The 27,173-nt window shown below is 37.2% G+C and overlaps 1 protein-coding gene across 2 annotated transcripts; it reads left to right on the forward strand.

Moving 5' to 3' along the window:
- Positions 1-3: 3 nt before the first annotated feature.
- On the forward strand, positions 4-27,059 carry ZC3H7A (zinc finger CCCH-type containing 7A). Of its 2 annotated transcripts, XM_056503790.1 has the most exons (24): positions 182-215; positions 1,145-1,180; positions 6,366-6,469; positions 7,656-7,695; positions 8,460-8,657; positions 9,191-9,349; positions 11,563-11,643; positions 11,730-11,771; positions 12,562-12,589; positions 12,890-13,170; positions 14,880-15,087; positions 16,048-16,112; positions 16,777-16,969; positions 18,618-18,779; positions 19,392-19,588; positions 19,826-19,923; positions 20,910-21,091; positions 21,623-21,699; positions 22,242-22,375; positions 22,759-22,864; positions 23,309-23,417; positions 24,265-24,398; positions 24,711-24,874; positions 26,140-27,059. In XM_056503790.1, the coding sequence occupies exons 3-24, from the start codon at positions 6,402-6,404 to the stop codon at positions 26,327-26,329; spliced, it is 2,916 nt and encodes a 971-aa protein (XP_056359765.1). In that variant the 5' UTR covers positions 182-215; positions 1,145-1,180; positions 6,366-6,401; the 3' UTR covers positions 26,330-27,059. The 2 variants fall into 2 exon arrangements, with proteins under 2 accessions (XP_056359764.1, XP_056359765.1); XM_056503789.1 differs by lacking the exons at positions 1,145-1,180; positions 6,366-6,469 and having other exon boundaries at positions 4-215.
- The last annotated feature ends 114 nt before the right edge of the window (positions 27,060-27,173 follow it).

A 27,173-nucleotide genomic window follows, 5' to 3' on the forward strand; every position in this document is an offset into this window, starting at 1 on the left:
CCAATGGGAAGCCCGCGCTGCTCGCGCTCTGCTCAGGCCGTCCCCGGGCTGTGCCCGCGGCCTCCCGGCAGCAGGGGGCGCGCGGGGGCGGCGGCGCTGCGCGGGCGGCGCGGAGGAGGCGCTGCCGCCGCTCTCGGTGTCGTTATCGCCGTCGCCGCTGTCGCGCCCGTCCCGCCAGCTCCGCCTCCCGCTGCGCTCCCGCGGCCTCACAGCAGGTACGGGCTGGGGGAGGGACGGACAGACCGCATTCCGGTGTCCCCGCGGCACCCTCGGCCCGTGCAAGAGTGCCCAGGCGCGGTGGGCCCCGTTGCCGTTCCGCCCCGCTCCGGGCGCGGGGAGTCGGTCCCACCTGTCCCTTCCCGTGCCGCGGGGCCGCCGCTCCCCGCCGAGGTGGAGCCGCGGGGTCGCCGCGCCCCTCCCGCGGGAGGCCGTGTGTCCTCCCGGCCGTGGCCACTGTCGGTGCCCCGGAGCCGCGGCCCCCCGGAGGGATCTCCCGGCGGCCGGAGCCGCTTAGCGCGAACAAAGGCGGCGGGCGGGCGGGCGCGGCGCGCCGGGGCAGCCCCGCCGCCGGGTTGGGAGCTCTCCTGTTGCGCCGTGACTGGAACAAACCCCGGGGAGCGCTGACAGTGGCCGGGCCGGGGCCGGTCCTCTGCCCGCATCCCCTCGGGACGAGTTTTCGGGGCTCTCCGCGCTAACAGGTGCCGTTCCTCCGTGCACCCGGGCAGCTCCGGCAGGCAGCGCTGGAAGTATTTTGTATGGCAAAGTCAGAACTGTCTTACAGGAAGTGGGAAAGAAACCCCCAACCAACCCCAAAACCAAAACCAGCAACTCAGATATTGTTGGTTGTAGTCACCAAAATCGAGTATCAAAGTTTTTCTTGGTTTAAATCCTGTTGATAAGTCTAGGTTTATTGGTAAGATGCTCCTCCTTCAGTTAGGGTTTTGGATCTGTTCTCTACTGAAATATCTAATTGAAACAGAAACTGAAGTCTTCCAGTCCCGCTTCTTAATTTCCTGGGAAAATTAAATGACTTCACAAAGCGTCTTTGTTCTGTTTCTTACATGGATTTAAAAAAAAAAAAATGTAGCAGAGCCCTGAAAATGGAAAATAAATCTTGAAAACTGTCTTATTATTTTGTGGATAGGGAAGAAGTGGGAGGAGATGCAACTAAATACCGAAGGTAAGTAAAGAGTGGGAAATTAATAGGTCTTATATTGCTGCTCTATGTTCTGTTTACTTTTATTCAGATATTTCGTTTTGACTACAGTCAAGTTCACTTTTTAGAAATAAAAAGTGGAACTGCATTATGTCTTTGTTAGGTGGTTTTTTTGAGCTGACATAAGAGTATTCCGTGATTTGGCCAGAAGTGGTAGATTAAGCAGAGGAGTTAACTCCGAACTAGTGAAATGTGTGTTGTGTAATGTGTTTCCTGTTTCTCTCCCAGCATCTTGCATTTTTGAAATGTCTCATATAACAGCTCAGTGATGCGTGAACATGAACATAAAATCTTTTGTGCTTTTGCTATCTGAGGAACACATTTGTTTTGTACAGATTTTGTATTAAGATTTCTATTTTCCCTTCCTTATTTTGATGCCAGTCCAAGTCTGATGAGCAGTTTACAGTCTCTGTAAGGCACGCTTGAGTTTGCTGTATAGTTTATTATCTGTAATTACACTTTTAATCTGTTAGTTGGTTGGTTGGGCAATAAAACAGCTTTGACAAGTCTGTTTTGGACAAGGCTTGTTCTGTGATGGCACGTGCTCGATGTCTACTTGGATCCTTGGCTGGGTTGCAGCTGGGGGTAGTGGAGATGTTTGTGTCAGTGGCATCTCAGTGGATTTGGGGATCTGCATGTGTGCCACTTCTCATTTGGCTCTGTGGAGGCAGAGTTCTGCTTTCCTGTGCCCCTGGGGTGGGAATTACATGTGTGTAGCTTTTGGATCCAAATGCCTGAATGTATTGTGCTTGTTGCTGCTGGTAGTGGTGCAGGAGGTAGCAGCAGAGATAGGCTTTGCTTCTCGTATTTATATTTAAATAGAGAGGGGTTTATATATCCTGCTTCTTAGTCATATCTTCACTCCTGCTGTTCTGTTTCAGTCTTGCTCTTCTGTTTGCAGTATTCCTTTTATTCTAGGGTGTAACTTCTTTTCTCTGGAGTACAGTTCTCTGTACTCCTCTGGAGTACAGTTTTCCTGTATGGAAATATTGGTGAACTGTGTGTGGTGGTGTTTTATACACAGGCTTCTGGTTTTACAGATTCTGACCAAAGTTTTGATATATGATGTTGTAGATGATGGTTAATTTCTGCCAGAATTGAGGAGGAGAAGGCTGATGCTAGAAGGGGTCTCTTCACTTGGCGTGATTTTATTCAGTAATTCATCTGAACCACTGAGGCTGGTAGAGTTCTATCAACTGCAGTAATGATAAAATTTTCGATGTGCTTTGTACTGTACAGAGGCCTAATTCGAGATTCCTGTGATGCAGTAAATGTGTTAATAATGATGCATGGCAGGAGGATATGCTCCTGTAATTTAAGAGAACACATCTATACACTATCCTTGCTTTGTAAGTTTTAGTTCTGTGGAGAGAGAAGTGCAGCAAGGATCATTGACTTCCAGTTGTTTTCAGAATTGAGGCCTGAAGGTGCAGAGACTTCAAGTATTTATAATAGTCAGAGCCATAAATATCTATAACAAACAATAACAGAACTGTTTGGTCAGCTGAAGGTCATTAATTCCCAGGGGGAGTAGTTCTGGTCCCCAGATGATGTTATGCATTTTCACAGCATTCTCCATTCACCTTTAAGGAAGCAACGTGCTAAATTGTGCAAGAGGAGAAGGGATCACTCCTTCCCAGTTCCCTGTCCTGTGGGACTGAATTTTCAACTGGGGGAACTTGTGTGCATGGCAAACTGTAGATAGCTGCTCTCTGGTCCTGCAGTTTAGAAATTGAAAGGCTCAACTCTCTATAGTTTTATTCAGTGAGGCCTTCCTTTTTACAGTAGCCAAGGCCTATATTCTTTCTACAGAAAACTAAATTTCTACATTATGTATGAATTTATGCACTTGTGTTCCAGAGATCTGCTTTGCAAAGATAGTCTAGTAATTTACTCAAAGCTCTAGTGCCTGAATATGGCACGTGGTATATGCTAGATAATGGGAATGTCCTTTAAAATGCATCTTGAATGCCTTAGAAGTGCTAAAATATAGAAAAAAAAAAAAAGAAAATAAACCTGTCTTGCCATGTGCTGGAAGGAAGGCAAATAACCAGAAGAGGCATAAGTGGCTTTGTATAAGAGAAAGTGGAGGTGCTCCTGCCTGCCTGCCCCAGCACAGCCCTGCTGTCCTTCACATCTCCTGTTTGTATGAGTGGACCAGCATCTGTCAGAAAAGGTGTCACTGGCTCCTGGCAGAATCCTTTCTGTCACTTGGTTTCTGCTTCTGGGAAACAGGATGAGTTAAAGCTTGTGATGAAGATAAAACAGTATAAACTGTTCTTTAAATTGTCTAGGCAGCTTTTTTTTTTCTTTACTACAATTGAGTTAGTGTTGGTCTCATAGCAGCAGTTGTAGAAATACTGCATTTAATGCAACAATTAATTCTGCCTGTGATGTTAATTAGTGATACATTAGTCTGCTTTTTTTTTTTCCAGTTCCTGTAGTATTTTTTCTTTATTTTGGGTTGTTTCTCTCAGTGATTTGCATGAAGAGTGAAACAACAGTATGGGGTTTGCTTTTCTTGTAATTTTTCAAGCAACAAAGCAACATTTAGACTGTTTACAAATATGTATATACATAGGTTTATTTTTCTTTAAATCCTCTCCCTGCAAGTGGAGAAGGGCTGTTGCTACACAGGCGGGTGTTTCATCTTGGAAAGTGGATGGATGACATTAAAGAGCAAGACATAATTGTTACTTGCCTTGTATATAACTGAGTCTTACTTAACGTGTTTCTGGTTGCTTCAAAGAGTATAAGGAAAATTTGGGTGGAAGAGATACTGTTAAAGGCGCTACCTGAAACAATTTTAAATCCTCTGCAAAATCATCAAATATTGGGGCAATTTGATTGTCACAGTATTCTAAGAAAAGATAATTTTTGCCTGAATATTTTGTGGATGCAAATGAGTAGGAAAAAAATAGAAGACTTCTTTGAATAATAAATTTCAGCACTCACATATGTTCATCATTTGCTAGCTATTCTTATATGTGTTGTGCCAGTTTGTAACATTTCCATTAACTTTATTGTTGTGGAGAACTTGGATCTGCACATCCTCAAGTTCTTTAATCATATCTTATCATTCTTTAATATTATGTTAGAGGTGATAAATAAATTCAGGTGTTACTGTGTTGGACTTCTCTCGTGTCTTTGCAAGTTGGGGTGGAACACTGGGATTTCTTAAAATTAGTAAAGCTGATTTTAATATCTGCCCAGATTGTGGCATATGCAAGACTCTGTGTGGCAAGGTATTACATTGTCAGCTGTTAATTCACAGGACTAAAATGTGTTTTTCAAAGCTTACTTCTGAGGGAAAGCATGCTAATATTCCTACTTTCTTTGGTTAGTGTGAGAATTTCTTATTCTTACAAGACTTTTTTTGAATTCTAAAATCTAATCCATGAGTGAGTAAATAAAAGCTATTCAGATGCCAAATATTCTTTAGGCATTTATATTTTGATTTCTTTGTGGATATGCTGTTATTTATTAAAACCTAAGCAAAAGCATAGTAGGTATTATTAACTTTTGGAAGAAAAGGTGATGCATAAAATGACATGAGAAACAGTTCCTCTCTGGAGAGTAGATTACTGAGGCCTATTTATATACCCAAGCAAGCAAAAGCTGAGAAATTCCTGTTAGTGAACTATCACAGCTGTCCATACTTATCTAAAGGCTGAATTTTATTTTAATAATTTTCATAAAGCTTGCTCTTACTGAGGTCGCAGTGAGAAGTGAGGCAAAATGGGGACCTTGGATTGCTTCCAATAATTTCAGTGACCTTAAGAAAATTACTCATTTTTATGCTCATTTGAGGAATGTATTACAATAGAACTAACTGGTAGTGACCTGAAGTAGTCTACATACATACATTCATTTAAGGGACTTTGAAAAGGTTTGTAAACATTGTTAGAACTGAAAATTCTTCAGTTTGTTTCCCTATTCCAAATCATTCAGAGAAAGTAGGGTATCTTCTGCAGTCTGTTTCTGTCCTCAGCTGGGATTTTGTGGAGTTTGCTGGAGGTTAGTTTGTTTTTCATTTTACTTTGTTTTCATTCTTCTGCCATTGATATGAAATGGCAACCTGGCACAAAATACTGGCTTTTTGAAACTTAGTTTCAAGTTAACAGAAATGTACTGCATGTAGGTCAATTTCTTTAAACTACAAATTCCTACAAATAGTAATTTTCTCCACAAAATATACACATTTACTACAGCTAAAAGCATTTTTCTGAACTTGAGTATTTTCAGAATAAAACTTTGTCCTACTGGTCCTTTTTTTTGAAAAATAAATTGTAATCTTACATCACAATTGGGAATAACCATGTACAGTTGTGACAGCATACTTCAAATGGCCTTATATTGAAGGTTATACAGATCATTTTAGCTTGTTTAACTTGAGCATTTGTAAATCTAGTCAGTTAAAGATACAAACAAAAAAAAAAAATTCACCAATTGAGACTAATTGAAATGTCGAGCTGATGATATGGAATTACTTTGAAGTGATTCAGTTTTACAAGTGAAGTAGGTAGTCTTTGCTACTGGTAACATGTCCAAGTATTAATAAAGCAGTAGTGTTTGTTTCTAATTTCAGATATTAATAAAGCAGTAGTGTTTGCTTCTAATTTCACTGTAGTGCTTGGGGGATGATGAGATGCTGTAGAACTAGACTTCATGGTAGCTTTCGCATCAGTTTGGTTTTTATTAATAATCATACCAGGATCTTGAATTTATTTCCACTTCAATAAGCAAATAAAAGAAGTGCAAAGTCTTAAAAGGGGACTGTGTGGAACTTGAGCTCAGTTTAGCAGTAATCTCTGAAAAGCTGGGCTTGTAGCTTGGTGCAGTTACACTGACAGGACTCTGCATCCTCTGGAGGAAGTGAAGGTAACCAAAAATAAATGAGAGATTGGAAGAAAGGTTCTCTGCAGAAATATTGTGTAGGTGGGCACTGACAGGGGGTGTTGGTTGTGACCTGGGGCTGCTCCCTCTGTTGCTGTGGGTGCTTCAGCTGTGTCAGGAGTTTCTGCAGTGCTCTCTGAAGCTTGGTGCAGAATCATCTTTGTACAATGTGTTGATGTGAAAGTGGATCCTTCTGGGCCAAATGCACACTGAAATGTATTATAACAGCCGTTTATCTCTCTTCCTTTTTGAGGAGTGACATATCCGAAAAGTGGATGTTCAGGATAACATGTCCAATGTGTCGGAAGAGAGAAGCACTAGACAACAGGACATTAAGAAAGGACTCCAGTTTATAGAGTATGACTTTGTGGTTTTTATTCTTGTATGTTCATTCACATGTGTATCTATATTTCAGTGAGATAGATGGCTCTGGGAAAGACCTTTTTTGTTTTTCCTTAGAGTATTTGCTAGCATTAACATGTTAAACAAGGAGCAGCTGTAAGGAAAAGACAGCACTTCTCTTTATTCCTAAACAGAACAAATTGAAGGTGAAAGGTTGTTCCCTTCCTGCCTTTGAGAAAAATTATAATTTAATTTTTTTATTTTTTTTTTATATGGGTAGAAAATGTTGCTAGCCTGATAATCCACCTTAAGAATCGCTACACCTAAAACTAGGTTGCTACTGAAAGGGATGGGTTTGCTCACCACTACCTAAATATTTTAACTCTCTGGAGCTAAAATTTAAGCTATTGAGAAATCAGCTGAGTATTTCATTTTCATTTGGATCAATGCCAAATTCTTTTGAAAATCCTGGCTATCCTAAAATAATTTTGAAATTTCATATGAGTTCACTGCTCATATATGGCATTCTTAGAAAACAAAAACAAAGAATCAACCAACCAGCCAACAAAAAACCCGACAACAAAAAAAAAACAAAAAAACCAAAAAATTTAAAAACAAAATCTCAGTTAACCTGTATGCAATAGGAAAGGATTCCTGCTTTTCTTCCTGAAAATGTAGAATTAAAGACCTCATTTCTGTCCTAGAGAAGATATCTGTTGCATGTCATACAAAAGAACTCTTAAAATTCCTGTTGTGTCATTGGTATTACTTAATTAAAATTATGTGGGTTTTTGACAGAAAATGTGTAATTTAATAGTACTTACTAGAAGATTGCAGTTCTCCTCATCTATAACATGGTTCTGCACAGGGTAGGAGAGGAAGGAAATTGCTTTTAAACAAAGAACAGTGATGTCTAAAACTGTCAACGCATTCAAAACCTTAATACATTTTGAACAACAGAGTTCAGATTGACCATGTAACTTCAAAAGAAAGTTAGCTATTAGTAATAAGAAAGTTCAGTTTTTAATCAAAACTCATCTACAACACTTTTCCCTGTTAAGTGCAGGCTGTGGGCAAAATTCAGACATTTGCCTGTTGCAGAAGCAAGGCTGCCTTTAATAAGAACCAGCATTCCTCAGTGTGATTGTCTTTTAAGTAGCATGTATAATAAGTAAAGCTTGTGATTTTTGTTTTTTTCTAGATCCACTTTGCCCTATCCAGGGACGCAAGAACAATATGAGGTAATGAAATGACCTTATTTTCCTGAAGGGTTTATGAATGGACCTATATTATTATAGTTAATCTTGATTTTAGTCATCACTTAGGTGATTATATAATATGAATAGTAATTTTAAAAGTCTCAATATTGGAACTGGATAACTATTAACATTATGATACATGTATTCAGATATTTGGATATCCTGAATTTACTCATACAGAAGTTGAGATGAAGTCTTTTTCTACTGAAATTGTGTATAAATTTGGGGGAATTAATTGAATAAAACAATGCACTATTCTGAGTAAAGCTCAGAGTTGCACTGCAAAAGTAAGATAAAAGGACTTCAGTCACAGAAACCTTCAGAACATATTTTGTTTCTGTATGTTTATGATTTTGCATAATTTTGGCTTGTATTTTCAGACTTGTCTTTTTAAAGTTCCTTTTCCAGTGGTAGGTGGTTTCATTGGATATGAGAAGATATTAGATAAAAATGCTGTCATTCTCATATTCATGAAAAAAACTTTTTGCAGAGCAGCTTTTGTTTCTCCTGCTTTGTCAGTTGCTATGGCTGCTGCTTGCTGAAAGGCTATATGGAGCATATATATACATCTTTGAGATAATCTTGGAAAAATGTCAGAGGAAAAACACTAATGTAGACAAAAGTCTTACATTTCACTCCAATTCCATGGAGTTACAAATATAAATTTTCTATTTAAAATTTTGTTTGGAAGTATGGGAGATAAACAAGCAACTGTTGTTGATGAGATTTTCCTTTCTTTGTTGCAGTTATTTATACGAGATCTTGTTAGAAATCTTTTTCATGAAGGAAATGATGTGTATCGGGAAGGTGATTGGAGAGGATCACTGAATCATTATACTGAAGCTATAAACATAGCTGATTATGCTAATTCAGAAGAAATCCATGTTTCTGATGATGTTCTAGAGAAGCTGCACGTGAACAGGATCGCGTGTTTTTCAAATATGGTAAGCTTCTGTTTAAACAGGATTTCTCCAGAACAGGATGTGAACAGGGTATGAAGACACAAAGTCTAGTGTGTGAAAAGCTCTTGATGGCAGTTTGAGGATTGATGTGTTTAAAATCATCACTTTGGCACGTTCTTTAAAAGCTTTTTACATGTATAATTGAGGTATTTTAGTTGCTAATACTAGAATTAACATAAGAGAATCATATTAGGCTTGAAATTTGATGGAACAGTGTTTTTATCCATTTACATTGCTGACTGCACTGAATTGGCTGCTTTCTCTGTGGAACAAGATGGCTCTTGTGAAAGAGCTACCTTTTCTTTGTGACTGTTACTGGATTTTACATAATGATGGCCCTGCTTGGTTTTATTTGCCTAATTTGATGACTTAGCAAAACTTACAAATGCACTGTGCTGTGGCCTTGGTGAATGTTTGATAGCGCTTCAATACCTTTGTCCAATACAGTTCAAATTCACTATTTCAGTGATAAGAGTTCTGATTTGTGGCTTTTTTTTTCTTTTTCCTCTTCCTAGGGATTGCATGAAAAAGTTCTAGAGGACTGTGAGATAGCATTAAGATTGAATGAAAACAATTTCAGAGCTCTCTATCGCAAAGCAAAAGCTTTGAATGAACTCGGAAGCTATAAGAAGGCTTATGATGCTGTAGCAAAATGTTCTCTTGCTGTGCCACAGGTGGGAAAATTTTATATTGGTGATTATTTTTAAAGTTTTGAGACAAACACTTCAAGACCAAGGTTGTTTCTTCTGGTTTGGGATTTTTTAATTAAATAAAATATTTTTTATTCCTCTAAGCATTATTTTTTTCTTGTGGAATTGCAGACTGAATGCAGAGATTACAGTCCTCAAGCTCAGTTTGTTGTGTTAAGAAATGCAGCAGGGGTCAAGTGCCATGAAAATTTGCAATAAGGGCTAGAACCACGGAATTAGTTGTTTAAAATTCTCTATGACGTGAAGAGAACCCCACCATAATTATAATGTACATTTATTCATTTGATAACTGCATTTTAGCCATTGCTACCAGTGCATTGTCCTAGCTGTGAATCACTTGCTGTGCACCCTGAATCTTGGGCTTAGTCTGTGTTAGCAGGCACTGTGTGGTGTAAGAGGTGATCTGTAGACTGAAATGCTGGTCCTGAGGATCAGCTTTCCATGATTGTTTGTGTGGTTGGGTTGTGGTTTTTTATTTACTTGGGTTTTTTAAGAGCTGGAGTGTGTCAAGTGTGTTCTTGCAGGGCTTTAGTTACATCCAAATCCAATTTTGTTCCCTGGGACCCTTCATAATGCAAACTAAAATGCTGTGAGTGAGGATGATTAAGAGATTTCATTTCAGAAATGCATTCCTGATTTGAAGTTGTATGCTGATGGAATCTTTACATGCTTTGCTCAAAATAGACTGATCACAGGATAAAATACTGACTTGCTGCATATTCACCCTGCTGCATCAAAACTACAGTGAGACACTAGACAAAGTGTTGGATATAGGTTTTTCTCTTGATAGAAAGTTTCAGTTGTGTTTCCAAAATCATAAACAGTTCATCTTGAATGTGTAACTTTGGACTTTGGATCCTCACTTTGCACCTCCAGATCTGAATGTTTTTGCTTAAGGTTAATATGCCTTTATATAAGTTTTATAAATAGCATTTTCTAGCTGTAGGACGTGATCTGAATACTAAATCTTAAAATTATTTAACTACGTAGTTATAACTGTAGGACAGAGGGAAATACAATGACATTTTTAATTTTAGTTGCATGATGCTGTCATGGTTTGAAAGACAGGTGTTTGTTAAGGAATGCAGGAGCCTCTCTTGAAATGGAAAATGCAAACCCCCTCCCTCCAAATTATTGTAATTTTGAAATTAAGGAACTCTCGGGCAAAGATATGGGAATAGGAATAACAGTTCTTTTACTAGGAAAGTTAAAATGAAAATACAGTAATACAAAAAAAAACCAAAACACTGACAGAGTCAGAATACAGCCTGACACCCTGTCAGTCAGGGTGTTGGCAGCAGTCCCATTAAATGGTGGCTGCATCCTCCTGAAGTGGCAGATGTGGTTCAGTTGAAGCAGTGCTCCTGTAGAAGGTGCAGTTTCCTCTGAAGTCCAGGGATGATGAAGATGGGCCTGGTCTTCCTCTGGGAATCCAGGCTGCTCTGATGTTCCAAATCCCAGATTTTATCTAGGTAGGAAATGCTTGGCTCCTCCCTCTGGGTGCAGCATCTCCCAATGGGATGATGTAATTTTGTCAGTCACACAGTGAGGCTCAATGGCCCATTAACAGGAGATACTTCCCTGGAGGGAGGATGGGTTGTGGAAAAGATAAAGATGACTGCCCCACCTGGTTTCAACAGATGGTGATAGAATACATACCTCTGGTTACATCCTGCATTGCAACCCAAGACAGATGCAATGCCTCCTGAAATACGGAGTGCTCATTAAATATTCATCAGTGTCATGTAGTAGCTCATATCAGGAATATGGCCCACAATCTGTGTAGAAGCAAAATGACAAAATAAACCCCTCCCCATAAAGAACAAATGCCCTCCTCAAGCAAAAGATGCTCACATGCAAAAAAAATCCACTCACCACAAAACCCCCCAAAACCACTTCTCTGAATTTCTCTGGTTTTGGAAAACCTTTATGTTATTTTAAATCCAGATAAGAGGAGGAGGAGGAGGATACTGTCCATTTTCTGTCAACATAGTTTTTGCTTGAGGGTAGCTGTATTTTCAGATATAGGTTTCAGTTCAGTGTTTTTGAAAGAATAAAGCTGCATTTTGAGACATGCTGCATATAGGGATCTTGCAGAATACAGACTGAGATATAAACAGATGTCTTTGCTTGATTACAGTACGTGTAAATGATGAAATTTTATTTATGTCTTTTAGGATGAAAGTGTGATTAAGCTAACCCAAGAGCTAGCTCAAAAACTAGGGTTAAAAATAAGGAAAGCATATGTTAGAGCAAAGGTAAGATTTTATTTTAATGTTTTATGTTAAGCTTTTCCTCTTCTGATATCAAATTTATATTTAATGAAAGTATCTTTTCTTTGTAGCCACCTTCCTCAAATTCAGTTTCTAGTGATGTATCAACTCAGGTAAGGTTTTACATGTTCCAAGCGCAAGCTGACTGTAAACTGCAGGGAATAATTGTTTCATAATTTCATAATGATAAAGGGACAGTGATGCAATTGACATTTTATATTAGAGGCTGTTATTTGGGACTTTAGCGTTCTGTTATGTTCAGTTTTGCTGTATACATATGGCAGATTAGGACATGAGATTATTATTCAAGTTATCTTTGTTCAAGAAATGTTAGCTAAAAGATTAAGTCCAGTGCAATGCATATATTTATTTTTCATGTCCTGAGGCAAGAGTCAAGTTAAGAAAGTTTATTTTTTATTTTATTTAATTGACATTTATCAAAATGAAAGGTGCTGGGATAAAATCCCTTTTACTTATATGCATTTGTCCAAATTAGATCTTCATTAGCAGCTGTTTTTTGTAAGCTGTCTGAATAGCAGTAGTGAAGAGGAGTTTATTTTACAGGCTTCTTTCACAGGAATATAGACAATTTAGCTGTAAAGCAATGAGGAAATGTAAGACCAGGTCATTTAAGATATCGTGTAGACCCTTTTGTTCCCTGAAGTGTTGCTCTCTCTTTGGTTGGTTGGTTGCAAATTTTTAGTGATACCATGAGTGGATTTCAGTCTGCAAATGGATGCTTTATCTAAAAAAATATTTGACCTTTACATTACATTAGACTTTATAAATCTGAGATTTTATAGAACCTAAATTTGAGAGGGCTTACATTCTTTGTCTGTAAATGTGTATTTGAAAATTTTTAATGGCTCTTGTGGCTGAGAGGTATTTTTTTCTCATTTACAGAATTCTTCTGTAGAAGATATTGAGTTAGGTGAGTCTTGTGTTACATTACTAATGTTAGGGAGCTAGAGATGCCATACATATCTCATTGTATTTGAAAAATTCAGAAGAAAATTCATCTGGTCATTTAAAAGTACTGGAGTAAAAGTCTGATCTGTTTATCTCTAACACTGCATGTTTTGGAAGCTGAAAACATTTAATTTGTTTTTGCTTAAACATTCTTCACATTTCTTCACTCCCTCACCCTCCTTGTTGTCAGGGTAAAAGTTATGCAAGTATTTCTCAGATCTTTGAACAAAGGTTCCAGTCATTCTCATCTTACTTATTTCAGATTTATCTGACCAGAAACAAGAGATGGTTTCTGCTGTTTCTTCACCAAACTTTGTTTCTGAAGTGTCTAAAGTGTCACCAGTACCTGTACCACCTTTACCTACTGTTATGCCTCTTCAGATGGAAAAGGTTCCTTTGCCTTCTACAGTGCTGGCAAATGGAGGGAATGTTTCTTTCTCTATGCCAGAAGCATGTTTAGATTGTGGAGATGGAGATATAATTATTGGAGAGGAACTTGATGAGTTACTTGATTCTGTGCCTGATCCAGATGAAAGTGTAATGGTAAGACTTTTTTGTCTGTTTTTGTTCTTGAAAGATTCTTTATGAATGGGATCTTATATATTTTTCAGGTGGACTAGTGGTGAAGTTTGTGTTAGTTTTCCTAGTTACATTGAGCTGTCTTCGGGCATAGTCAGGTTGATTGTGGGGTTTTTTAGGTTCAGATTCTTGTAAATGTGGCTGTAAAGATAACATGACTGCTACAACTTCAGAAAGAAATGCTGTTAAGCTACTACCAGTGCTACCTACAGGAAGTACTGTGAAAAGTGAATTGGATGTTTGAAGTCTGGGCTAGTGTGGTTTTTTGGGGTTTTTTTGTGCAAATAAAATCTCTTAGAACATGAACAGTGTGTTGGAATGTTCACCATCTAGCTGTAGAAACTATAGTTATAACCAAAAGGCTTTGCAGCAGAGTAGTATTTGAGTTGTGGCCTTCTAGGATGCTCACTGGTACCTCTGCAGTCAGAATTTTGTCCAGGTCCACCAACTGGCCGAACAGAAATAGACCATTGTGAGTCTGACTTTTTGCATTTTTAAAAGAGATTTTTGAGAAATTCAGTTCTATGAAGTGTTGTTCCTACTTACACCATTATGCCAGACCTAGAGCAGACTGTGAAGCCTGCAGTTGTTGGTCAAAATGAGAGCTCTGGTTGATGAACAGACATGTCTCAAAGGTTACTGAGTCCCTGCCCTGGCCCTGCCAATCATTTGGGGTATTTATTTTGTATTGCATTAGTATTGCAGTGTTAAATGAGGCTGTGACATATTCAGTTCTTCAGTTAGTTATGATTTTAATTCCTCATTCAACTCTGATTTACAGTTGCAAATCTTTAAATCAAAAATGCTTGAGTTTCTAATTTTCTATTTTATGCACTTCATATTTTAGAAAATACATCAGAAATAGAGAAAATAATTATTTTTAAGAGCTCCTAGGATGTTTGTGATAGTGAAAGCCAGGAGGAAGTGCAGTCTTGCAAGAGAGACTGCAGTCTGGTGGAGTGCAGAATTGAGTGAGCTGTTCAGCTCCTCTGAATGAACTGCAGACTGGTAACTGGGGGGGCATGGAGTTTGCCATTGGGCAGACTCTGTGCAGACCTGCTCACTCAACATCCAGACAAGGAGGTAACTCATTGGGGTGGCAGGAAGAAGGGAGGGGAAGCTTTCCCACTTGGTATGCCCTTAACAAAAGTGTACAGAAGGATATGTGACGTTTCATGAGAGGAAGGAATGTGACCTGGCCTTTGCAGAACATGTTATCGTTTGATTGGATCTCAGGATTGCCTCAAAGCCAACTCATACGTCTTTGCTGTGCTGCATTTTGAATTACATTCTCTTTATTGAGAAACAAATACTGTTGATATCTGACTCTTTCTACTCTTCCCTGGTATCTATGTTTTTAACATAATTTGAAAATTCAGCTATGATCCGATGGATAAAAAAATCCAAATCTCTTACTAACTTAGTAAATGTCTGGTAACTGAACCTTTAAAGTGTTTGATCAGTGGATAATGCCTTGCACCTGGGGAATTGTTTAGGGTTTGGTTACTGCAGCTCTGTGCAGGACTGTGTTGTATCTGTCATTGATGTTTTTCAGTAGGTTTATAAAAACTTCACAGAAACATGACTAAAAGAAATACTGTGGCAGATTACGTTCTTGAGGCCTTTCTTGCTTGGTCTAAACATTCTTTTTAATTTTTTATTTTTTTTTCCAGCAAACTGCAGGAGCCAGAGGACCTATTCCTGCAGGGAGTGTAGCTCCTAGTGTACCTTTCTCTGCCTCTTTGTTGGGGACACTGCCAGTTACTGCAGGATTTGTTCCTTCAGCTTCTCTTTCAGAAATCTTTTCACAGCCTTTGGCTTCTTCACTGGAAAACTTTTGTTCGCCATTAAGCACTTTTTCAATCAGTGACCCAAAAAGAGGTAAGAAATGAGTCTTAATATTTAACCTTTTATGATGATGAGAGTTGTACATGAGCCAAGTGGCTTTCCTTTTTAACAAATTAGTTGCCACAACTATTAGTTATATTTAACACATGACATTTGAGCTTTGCTAATAGGTTTTGAGTGTTGGTTGTATACAAGAATTCATAAATAAAGCTTTTCTTTCCTTGGGATCTGCATAAGCATGCTCCAAGCTCCCTGTGTGTAGTTTTTCTGTATCTATTATGCAAATTTATTTGTGTCAGGTAAGTAAGTTTAAAGAAGAAACACTATTCCCTCAAACTTTTTTTTCAAACAAACTTGCTCTTACAGCTTGAACCATTTATCATAATTTGACAATAAACAAGAATTCTAAAAGGGTAATGTAACTGTGTACTCTGTAAAGGTACCAGTATCACATGCTTGGATTCAAACTGCACAGACTGTAATTATGTAGTGAAATCAGGTATGTGAAATAACAAGATACAAATAATGAGCTATGAAAGATAAAATTGAGTTTTATCTTTAAATTACCAGTGTTACAGGACTATGCTGTCTTCAGAACAAAGCCAGAATTACAAAATAAAATCAAAAATTGAAGAATCCTCTTACCCCTCTTTCATCTCCTCATTTGTTCATAGTCAGATATTGTTTATCTTCCTGTCCTTTTTGTATTGCGCAAGTATGTTGTTTCTGCCTGTGAATCTGCCTTCAGTGTCTGTCAGTACTGCTGATGGTAACCAGGTGTATATTTTGAAGAGGATTGCCTAATAACTTTTAGCTAACTTTTAGCCCAGATGTTTACAAGGGGCTTTTACATAATTAAAAAAAAGCAACAAAAAAACTTTGGTTTTTGTCAAAGAATCGAAACCTCTGATACTTCTCAGGAATGATAAATTATTTTTTTCATGGGATATTCTGGGGAACTCATTTAATGAAAATACCTTTTTATTCCTTTAGATATCTCAAGTTCAGCTTCTAGAGATGGAACACCAGCACTTAACAGCAATAATTCCCCATTGTTTGTACGTATTTTTCATGGTTTTGTTCACATCGGTTCAAATGTTAGCACCTTGGAGGCTTTACACAGATCTCAGTTTTTACAGCTGAACTTTCCATTTTTTAAAAAATAGCACTTCTACCATTAAAAGTGGATTCTGGCTGTGGGACTTACAGGGACAGTAACAAAAGAAAAAATTTATGGAGGTTGTTTTATGAATGCAAATTTTGACTTAATGCCACAACCATTAGTTCATTTTGAGGACCTTGCTGTAAAACACTGTTGAATTGTAAAATAACCTATCTAAATCCCTTATGATCTGAGTACCAAGCACTAGGCATCCTGAAGAGCTGTCCTAGTACAGGAGCAGAGCAGATGCCGCTGTGTGTCTGGGGATCTGTCTGCTCTCTGTATTGCAGTTGTGCTGTGCATTTTCAGTCACACTGCTGGCATTGATTGCATGGGGAGAGGTGGCATGAAGAGATTGCATCCTCAGGAGCCAGGAGGGAACCTGACAGAGGCTGCTGTATATCTGGTTGGCTCTTGTTTTTAGGCTTAGTTTGTGCTGTGTATGTGGCCTCTGTAAAATCTCCATGTCATTGGTTTTGAAGAAAAATTTCAGTGGGTTAAATTTTAATTGTAGATAAATAAGTTCTGTGTATCAAGTAAAATACACTTTCTTTCAACAGATAAATGGTCCTAGTAGTTTGTTTGGGTCCGAAAATTACATGGGAATTGCAGGCCAAGCTAGAAATGACTTTTCCAATGTTTTTAGCAGTACAACTGCTAATATACCTGTATCTCCGGCACTGGCGGGAAGAAACCCACTGGAAGGCACACATGAGCTAAGACAGGCCTGCCAGTTATGTTTTGTCAAAAAAGGTAAGGAGCTGTTGGACTTGATGAGGTTGTTGGGTTTTTTTAAATAAAAAATCATACATTTAAAATCTTCATGTTCATAATTTAACGCCGTTGGCTTCTAAACCATGTTAATCCTGACTTGTTCTTTGCAGATGTAGCACAATCTTATGATAGGTGAAATATTTCAACCACTATTTTATCTTTTTTCTTCTTGTCTTTATTTCTTGTCCTAATAGATTCTTGGTTTCTAAACCCAGCAGAAATCACCACACGCTTTCCCTGTTTGTAAGGTCATTCACATTCTGTATCCGCTTTCCTCCCAAACCCCAGGGTACTGTGAAGAATGACACCTTTACTCAAGACTAAATAAAACTTGCAGTACTCTCTATGATTGGCCATGGGGAATTGAACTGCAGTTCAAAGTACCTGGTAACCTTCACATCCCATCTGTTTTATTGTTCTTTCAAACTAATTCTAAATCATAATCACAAGGCTTCCAAACCTTAGTAATAATTAACTCCACTGTATTGACTTAAAGGAGCTTAACCAGTATTGGTCATTAATATAACTAATCTTTTAGGCCTGGGCTATTGCTGTTAAACAGAGCCATATTCTAAAGGCAGCAGCTTCTATTAAAACTAATCTTAAAAATAAGCATTATGTTTAAAGTTACAGGTATCATTGATGTTGATATGCTAATAAAGAATCATATAGAGACCTTTAGGGAATGATTATTGTATCCTTAGAACTTCTGTGCTAGTTTAAAATTATTTTTACTAAAAAAATCCACAAAGGGAAGTTTGAAAAACCATAGAACATGTTTTGCTGAAGCTGGAGCTATAACATATTGGTGAGAGTACTTAGCATGTTCCTAGCTTCACTTTTTGTGTCAATGCATCTACTTCCTCTGTTTCTCTCCATCTCTATCAAAGCCTTTAAGTGTCTCCTGCTTTTACTGCCTTTCGAAATTACACTGTTTCATCATCATCTAGTCCAGAGAAAACTGGGTCACGCTCTTGTTTTTCAGTCTTGTGAATAGGAAAATTCACTGGACATTGCTCATCTTCAGATGCTCTTCCTGATGTCTTCACTTAGTACCATCCTAAAGACAGAGTTTGAAGCTAGGCGTATTTTTTTTTTTTTCCCAAAATCACAAAGTTCTGGGATTGGCATCTATTTTTCTGGCACGTGTGAACTTACCGAGTGTTGTTTTGTCTCTGAACATAGTATCTCTAAGAAAATAAATGTTGAAGATTAAGAGAGCTATTTACTGATCACTGGAATTCACCTGCATTGACTTACTATAGATAAGAAATTTTAAACTAGAATGGATTTGGAATTTGAAAAAACGCAGCAATTTGCTGACCCAAAGCAACCTAAAGGTTGTAATACAGCATCCCTCCCCAAATATAAAATAACTTGTGGGTTTTTTCTTGCTGAGACTGCCTTTTATTGGTATTTGTTGTTTTTTGTTTTGTTTTTTTTTTAAATCTTGCTTAACATGGTGTTTAATGATTTTTGGTTCTTCAGAGCTGCTGGTGCAAATAGGAATTCTGTACAGCTTGTTTGTGTACTTCTGCTTTTGGGTTTCTGTTCCAGTCTGTGTATGGACATGTTCATGTTTGATGCAATTTATGCAAATACAAGCAATTTTTTGTGATTGTTTCAGGTCCTAAGTTATTGGATTATGCATACCATCCCAATTTAGAACATAAATGTAAGAAGGATATTTTAATTGGCAGAATAAAAAACTCTGAAGATAAATCATGGAAAAAAATACGTCCAAGACCAACAAAGACACAGTATGTGGGACCATATCATATATGTAAAGGTAGGTGTTACAGAGAGTAAAATGGTAATTCCTACACTCAAAGTAATGCAATTTACCTTTTCCATAGTGAAGAATAGAAAGAATTTTTATTTATTTTTATGGGAGGTGGAGAAGGAAATTCTGGGTTGTTTATTTTTAATTTCAAAGTTGCAAGGAGAGGCCTATTGTGACCACTAATATGATTATTTAGAGGACAGGCAGTGTGCTTCTGTACTGTTCTCCACCAGGAATAATTTTGTATTTGGATGATTACTGTTAAAAACAGCAACAAAGAAGCACTTTTGTTAGACTTTTGTAATATGAACCTCTACTTCTGATGTAAACAACATGACTTGTGGATTAATGAGCAGCTTTATTTGAGCTGGGTTCTCAGCATTGTTGCCCTAGATCAGTTGATGGAAGTGTGCATTAGCTGTTTTGAGGAGTTTTACATTTTCACCCAGTCATTTAGCATAAGATTTTGCTTCTGGTTAGATTTAAGTGACAAATTTACAGCAGATCTCTGTAATTTCTTTATTAAAAGTATTTGGAATAGATATAGTGGAAGTTTTAAGATGAATTTCCAAAACAAGTTGTGTAACAGCAATGTCATGTTGGATGCTGTCCTTTGAGATGTGGCTGCTGAGGAGGAATGCAGGTACCCAGGCCATTGCACCTTTGCCTATTGCCAAGAGGAGATCGATGTGTGGACCCTGGAGCGCAAGGGAGCCTTCAGTCGAGAAGCTCTTTTTGGAGGACCTGGAAAGATCAACTTGACCGTGTCCCAACTTCTTCAAGAATACCACGGATTATTTATGTTTCTTTGTGAGGTGCTGCTTTATTTCTTGTAACACAATAAAAATGGTAATAGATAATTAAAACTGTGTGGAAAGAAATGCTTTGATTCTTACATGACTGTTTTGTAACTTTTGAAACAGATTTTCAGTAATTATCTGGCTGCCTTTAGATTAGAGACTAAAAGAAGTATCTGTTAAAATCTTTAAGGTATGATATATTTTTAATTGTCTAAAATATATACTGTAAAATTACTTGTTTTTATATTCCAGAAATGTTTTGATCACAAGCCCAGAATAATAAGCAAAAGGAACAAGGATAACTCATCTTCTTGTTCTCATCCTGCTATGCATGACTTTGAAGATAACAAGTATGTTTGAAATACCATCTCTAGAAGTAATTGAAAAGCAAAGGCAGTTTTTAATACCAACTTTTCGTTTCTTACCTGTTTGTCAACTTCTCTTCACTGCTGACTGTTAGGCTTTGGTAGTATAGGCAAGACAGACTTAGAGTAAGGTTTGACAAATGTAACTGAATTTAAGTGAGCGATTTCTTTATCAGTCATTCAAAATTACTAGTGTTCTACCCTAATTTTTGAATCTTATGGGATTTGGAGTCAGGTTGTTAATAGCTTACCTACCTGGTAAGCTGTATTGCTGTAAATAGATGTGTAATGTTAAATTAAAACAGGAACTCCTAAGTTGCTCTTTCTTTGATATATTTTGCTGTAGTTTTAACTCAAGTTTAGCATAATTACAGTGTGTAAAATAGACCATAGTCCTTATTAACTCAGTTGATAAAAAAAGAGTGTAAGGAGTATCTTCAATTATTCTTGGAAAGTTAAAAAAGTTTTTATTGTTGTAATAGTATAAAATAAGTTTTGTAGAATTAAGAGACTTCTGTCTCTGTATGATGTGAAAATAAGTGGGAGCACTGGAATTGCTTTGTTTGTATTGCTGTATTGAGGAAGCACTGCTGCTCCAAGGGCTAGGCTGTTCTGCATCACCTCTTCCTTGAATGGTGCTCTATAAAGGAAAAAGTACATGGGTTAGTAATTAGATCAGGATATATACTCGAAAGTGGACATGATCTGCTTTCTTTCTTGGAAACCTGTGGTCCAGCTGGATTGAATTCAGTAATGCTTTGCAAAAGAGAGACTCTGGATTCCTAAGAGTTCTGTTTAGTGCTGTTTAGTGAGTTTACTCAGACTGGAAACGATGCTTAGATGTGACCTCCTTCTGGGAACTTTCCTGACTTTCTGATTTTAAGTAAAAAATGTTTAAAGGATATTTGAACAAGCTGTGGTGAAGGATGGTTATTTTAAAGAACATCTAAAACTGACTGTTTTCAAAACAGGTGCCTTGTCCACATCTTGCGAGAGACTATGGTGAAGTATTCCAAGATCCGCCCTTTCCAAGTTCGGTGTCAGCTTGACCTGTGCAGACATGAGGTGCATTATGGCTGCTTACGAGAGGATAAATGCTTTTATGCTCACAGTCTGGTAGAGCTTAAAGTCTGGATTATGCAAAAGGAATCAGGTATGTTTAGTTAAATACTCACTTCGCTCTTCATTTTATTGCCACTCTTTCCTTTTCTTGACTCCCTCTGAAATTAGCAGGTTGGAATCAGAGTGGGAAGCAAGCAAAAGCAACCTGGTGCCTCTCAGCTTGCATTTTGGAAAGGTTTTCTGTGGTACATACAGTGTAGATTTTATAATTACATTGGCATTAGAGCTCTAGTACATGTTCAAAAAGATGCACCTTAAGTTACGTGAGCAATCTGTAATTTAAAAACCTTGTATGCTTTCCATTGGGATGGTACAGACAATATCTCTGTTTTGGGTGCCCTCATGATGTTCTTAAGTGTTTGTGTATTTGCGTGTGTGTATGGACATATAATATCCATGATGTAAATGTATATCATGTATATCACATGTATGTGAATACTTACACAATATACAAAAAGAAAAATGCATATAAGCTTTGGGGCTTCAGTAGTATTCCAGTTTGAGCTGTCTGTAAGGCTGCAACAGTCATAAGTACTCAAAGACTGTTTCCCTTCCTTTACAGGTATTTCACATGATACTATAGTTCAAGAATCAAAGAAGTACTGGCAGAACATGGAAGCTAGTGCACATGGATCACAGGTATTTGCATTTTTCCATTCAACTGATTCTGCAGTGACTGTAGTGATAATACTTTTTTAATGTGTGTATATAATGTAGCTTATTTTAGAAATTACTTTTTTAATGACCTCCAAATAATCTTTCAGTGTAGACTTTCTTCAGCTTGCTCACTTAGACTAAAATGCCTGCTCTGCTGCTATGCAACTCTTTTTTTGCTTTGCTTGTTCTGTCCCAGGTGGAATATAAAATGTAAATAAAAATTCAAATTCAGCTGCTCTAGGGCAATTAATTACCTTTTCAATATGTAGTGCTTTTATGTGCTTAGTTTGTACATATTATCACAACTTCAGGGTACATACCCTAAATCAGAAGTAAGTTCAATAAAAAAACCGCATTTGTTCAGAAATGTCCAGTTTGAAATGACAAGCTGACTATTACAAGCATGCAGTGTAATATCTGCTTCCCAACATATGTTGAAATCTCTGCCATAGGAGGTAATTAATAATTATGTATTATTGCAGATAAAAATACCTTTTATTGTTGTTTTTTTGTTTTTGCTTAAGATTCTTGGGAACCAAATGAAATATGGATCACTTAATTTGAAGATGAAGTTTGTTTGTGGGCAGTGCTGGAGAAATGGTCAAGTTAGTGAGCCAGACAGAAACAAAAAATATTGTAGTGCAAAGGCAAGACACCCGTAAGTAAGATCAAGCAGTGAAAATTCTACTGTTTTGTCAGCCATTTAAAACCTCTTTTGGGAAACTGTTGCTTCTTAGGAAAGAGTCATACAAGGAATTACAAAAAAACAACCATTCTGAAGTAGGACAGAGTTACCTCGTTGTAGTATGCTAATAGTTGGTACTGAGAAACACTTTGATGGCTAATAAAGTGTTTGTGTTTTGGAGGGTTTTTTTTAATTAAGAGTTTTGGTCAAGTTTCAATAGAACTTCATTAAATCTTAAATATATAGTGAAAGTTTTAAAAATACACTCTTTGAGCTTTCCTGGTTCTGCTTCTGTGCAGAAATTGTGATTTTTTTGAAAATAGTATTTTCTTTCATTGGATGCCTGTGGTTTCCAGATGGAGCAAAGATCGCCGTGTGGTGCTGGTAATGTCTAATGAACGTAAGAAGTGGATGACCATTCGTCCTCTGCCTGCAAAGAAACAAGTGCCTCTGCAGTTTGATGTATGTTAACCTAAAATCAACGTTATTGTTAAGAAAATAGAGAATAGTCATTGGAAAATACCAGTAATTGGGCTAGTTTTGTCAGTTCTGCAGAAATTCCCATGGGTATTGGTAAGCCTTAGAAAAGCACTGATCTCGGGTTACTGCTGAAGTCCTTACTTGTCAGTGGATGTCAGTATTTCTGAAATATTTTATACATATCTGGGATCTGGTAGTGTGATAGGAGGCAAAAAGCACTCACAGTACTGGCTCCCAGCAGGTCTCTTTTTCAAACTATAGTAAATGAAGTTTTTTGTAAAAATAAGCATTTTTATTTTTCACATTATATAAATGTTTGACTGGGAGGGGAAATGCTATCCAAGACTGAAAAAAAAATTTAAGAATTGTACTAGCATCCATTCTGCTTTATATTCTTAAGGATTTTTTTTAAAATTCATGTTCCAGTTGTGCAATCATATTGCTTCAGGCAAGAAATGTCAGTATGATGGAAACTGCTCATTTGCTCACAGTCCTGAGGAGAGAGAGATGTGGACCTATATGAAGGAGAACAGCAGTAAGTAGAAGAGTAAATCTAACATGTTGTAAATCTAATATGTTGTAAATCTAATTGTTCTGCTTTTCATTCTTGTACTTCAATTACTTTTTAATCTAATTTCTTTCATTATCATTTGTAGTAAACCTTGCAGATGCCCTTGTCTTTGAATTTAAATACACCCAGGCCAGGCCTTCAAAAATAGTATTAAATAAAAATAGATATATTGTGTATTTGTTGCTTGATAAGTTTTCTAACAATAGAGTAGTTTGTATTGTTTTTTTAGATGTCTTAGAAATACTGATCCTTGCAGCAACACTAGTTGGTGTTTGTACTGCCATGTGCACACACATGGATTCATGGAATTACATATGGGGGAAACCATCCTCCCCCCAGTGTATTTACTGGGAATCACCATTCACTTTCTGTTGCTGACTTTACTGTTCCATCAGTTTTATTGGGAAGAAAGCATCAAAAATCAGAAGTAATAACTGAAATAAATTATCAGATCATGATCTGCAAGAAAGAAAACTAAATTTAGCAAAAGCTGTAGCACACATGAGATTAGTTCAGGTACTGATATGCAGCAGCACAGTTGCTATCTGTTCTTTGGGTGCCCATTCAGAAACCTGTCACCTCTGGCTGTCTCCTCAAGGGGCACAGAGGGCTCTTGGTGAGTAGCCAGAGATGCCTCTTCACCTTGGCTCTTAATCTTTGAACTGTGTAACTGTCTACATTTGTTTCCTTCCCTTTTTCTTCATAGAATAGGTGGGAAATGAATTATGCTCACAAACTCAGTCATTTATCTCGTGTTTTCAAACTCCTGCCTTAATTGCTAATTACTTATTTTAGCTTCTGCTCTCATTAGTTCAAGACTTGGAGCAGTTGTATGACATATGGCTAAAAACTCAGAAACCAGAAAAAGGAGATGATACAGCTGCTCAGGCAAACAAAGAAAATGGGAAGCAAATTCACATGCCGACTGACTATGCTGAAGTTACAGTAAGTAATCATAAGTATAATCCTAAATCCAAGCATCTGGGGGTTTGTTGGGCTTTTTTTTTTCCCAGCTAGTAATTTAGGTTGCTTTCCTTATTTTCTTGGTGCTCCCTTAGACCATAGATTGCTACAGTAAATGGAACTGACACTGTACATCAGTTCTTCTAAAGCTAGTGAAGATCATAAACTTTAGGTGATGGTTTAAATAATTCTGTCTGTTTAGGTAAACAATATCCTGCAGACCAACATAAAGAAAACAAAAGAATTTCAGAATTGAATTTGCATTGTTATGTTTTCAAATTCCTTGTAAAACAGGTGGATTTTCATTGTTGGATGTGTGGGAAGAACTGTAATAGTGAGAAGCAATGGCAGGGTCACATTTCTTCTGAAAAGCATAAGGAGAAGGTTTTCCACACTGAGGATGATCAGAACTGCTGGCAGTATCGCTTCCCAACTGGATATTTTAGCATTTGTGATAGGTATGTCTTTTTTTAAGATGGTGAAAATGGTGAAAAATGACAATTCATAGTTAAGGCAGTTACTAGTTCTGACAAAGTTTCTAGTATTTCTCAATTTCATATGTCTTTGGACAAGAAATTAACAGTATTTTAACATGTTAGAACTCAGGGAGTGTCTAGGTGCCCAATTTTGGAACCAAATTAACTGTCTGTGTGATGTTAATGAATGGTAGACAGTTCATTGCAGCTGTGTGAAGTGAATATTGTTGGTATTATTACAAGTGTACTTCGGCATCTGCGTATTAATTAGAGCCCAAGAACAGTACCTAGCTGGGCAGTGATACAGGAGCTTTTTAAGCCAAGTAGAAATGTTGTTAGCATCAACCCAAATTTGTTAAAATTGAGTGTTACCAGAAGTTGTTTATGAACATGTATAAGAGACCTTCCAAGATCTGTTGGTTTTCCCCAGCATTCGGTGCATGTTTTGCTGCTCCCTTTAATTCTAACTGCAGCCTATTTTACCTAACTTAATTAGATTTTTTTTTTTTTTTTTTTTTTTTTTGTAAATCTGTTGAAAATTCCTTCCATTGTTGGAATCTTTTTGGAAGCCTAAAAACTTTTGAATCGAGCATTCTGGAGTTTAAGGTTCAGTTTGCCTGGTGCAGATGCCTTTGTTACTCTGTTTTCAGTTGAAGATTTTGAGTTTCTTGAAGATCTTGAGAAACTAGAAGAGAAAGAAAGTTAGTTTTCATTTGCAGTCTTTGCATGGAAACTTACATATCCCTTTACTAAATTTTTAAGTACCATTCTAAATGTATTTGTTTTGAACAAATTCAAGAGACCTTGAATATGCAGCATAAAGTTGAATGCAAACTGACATGTTAAGGTGTTCTCAGTATTCTAACCTCAAATTTAGTTAACAAGGGTAATCAGTTGGAATTTTTAAACAATAATTGTTCCTTAGCTTAGTGAGTTAAATGATAAGGTATTCATTAACATGATGAACTTGATGCTTTCAAGCATTGTCTCAATCTAAGTAGGGACATGAAGAATAGGAAGAAAAGAGCCACCATTTGTCTCCTGTAAATATTTGACAGCTGGGAAAGAAAAACACAACCAAATGCTAAACAGAGTTAGTGTCATCTAACTTTAAAAAGTCTATACTCTTCCAATTTTTTTTTTCCTTACCGTGTAGTGTATTTGAAAAACATGACCTGAAGAAAACATAAACAGAGTAGTCATTATGGTAATTCTGTGAAAACACTGTTCAAAATCTGTCTTAACAGATATATGGCTGGTACTTGCACTGAAGGAAGCAACTGTAAATTTGCCCATGGAAATGCTGAACTCCGTGAGTGGGAAGAACGAAGACAAGTTTTAAGAATGAAGCTCAGCAAAGCAAGAAAAGACCACTTGATTGCTCCCAGTGATAATGACTTTGGAAAATATAGTTTTTTGTTTAAAGATTTAAACTAATACTGAGATGACACATACATGTTATCAGCTGGAAGCATAAACCAGAAAATTTGACAATAATCAAAAGCATGTGACAGAAAAGCTGCAGGTTTTCTGCTTTTATTGGCATACATTGTTCCTCCTGAACAGCAAAGTATGGTAGATTTAGGGGGATTGAGCAGACCTGTCTATGCTCTCATGAAACAGAGTGGTGATTAAAAAAATCTGAAGTATTATGTGCTTACTCACCTCCTGTTGGACAGAAAGTTAGGAAATAGAAGGGGGGAAGAGTGGTTATAATATCTAGGAAGCCCCCTAGTTTCAAACCTTCAGTTGAAAAACTTTAAGGTATCAAGGTATTGCAAAAGAGTGTTAGTGGGCTAAGAAAATGATGGATGAAAATTCTTCAGATCTTTTAATGGAGAGGATTTGTTTAAAACAAAGTTTGCTACTTATCTATATGTAGGTTGCTAAAAAGGATTTTCTTATTAAAGATTTTAAACAAAATAACCATTTAACTACAATATATGTTGAATGGGTATTTTTTCTCTATTTGTATGTTTCAATATAATTTACTGAAAAAGGATCTTGGGAGGAAAAAAGTATTAATTTTTGAAAATGAAGTAGTTAAAATTCTGTTTCTTGGTCTTTGCTGTTTAAATAATGATTTTGAAAGATTACACTTGTATGTCAGTATTGTGTATTATTGTATGGACTAATGTTGCCTGTAATAAAGAGAACTTTACATGAAGCTGTTTTCTGCATGTAGCCTCTCAGGACTGAGATTTTGTAAAAACAATGATTTGCCAGTTAGCAAAAGCTTGAGTAACTGTAGCTGAACATTTACTGAGTTGGTATTTGTGTC

This window comes from Oenanthe melanoleuca, chromosome 14 (genome assembly GCF_029582105.1).
Source record: "Oenanthe melanoleuca isolate GR-GAL-2019-014 chromosome 14, OMel1.0, whole genome shotgun sequence".
In the NCBI taxonomy this organism is placed as follows: domain Eukaryota; kingdom Metazoa; phylum Chordata; class Aves; order Passeriformes; family Muscicapidae; genus Oenanthe; species Oenanthe melanoleuca.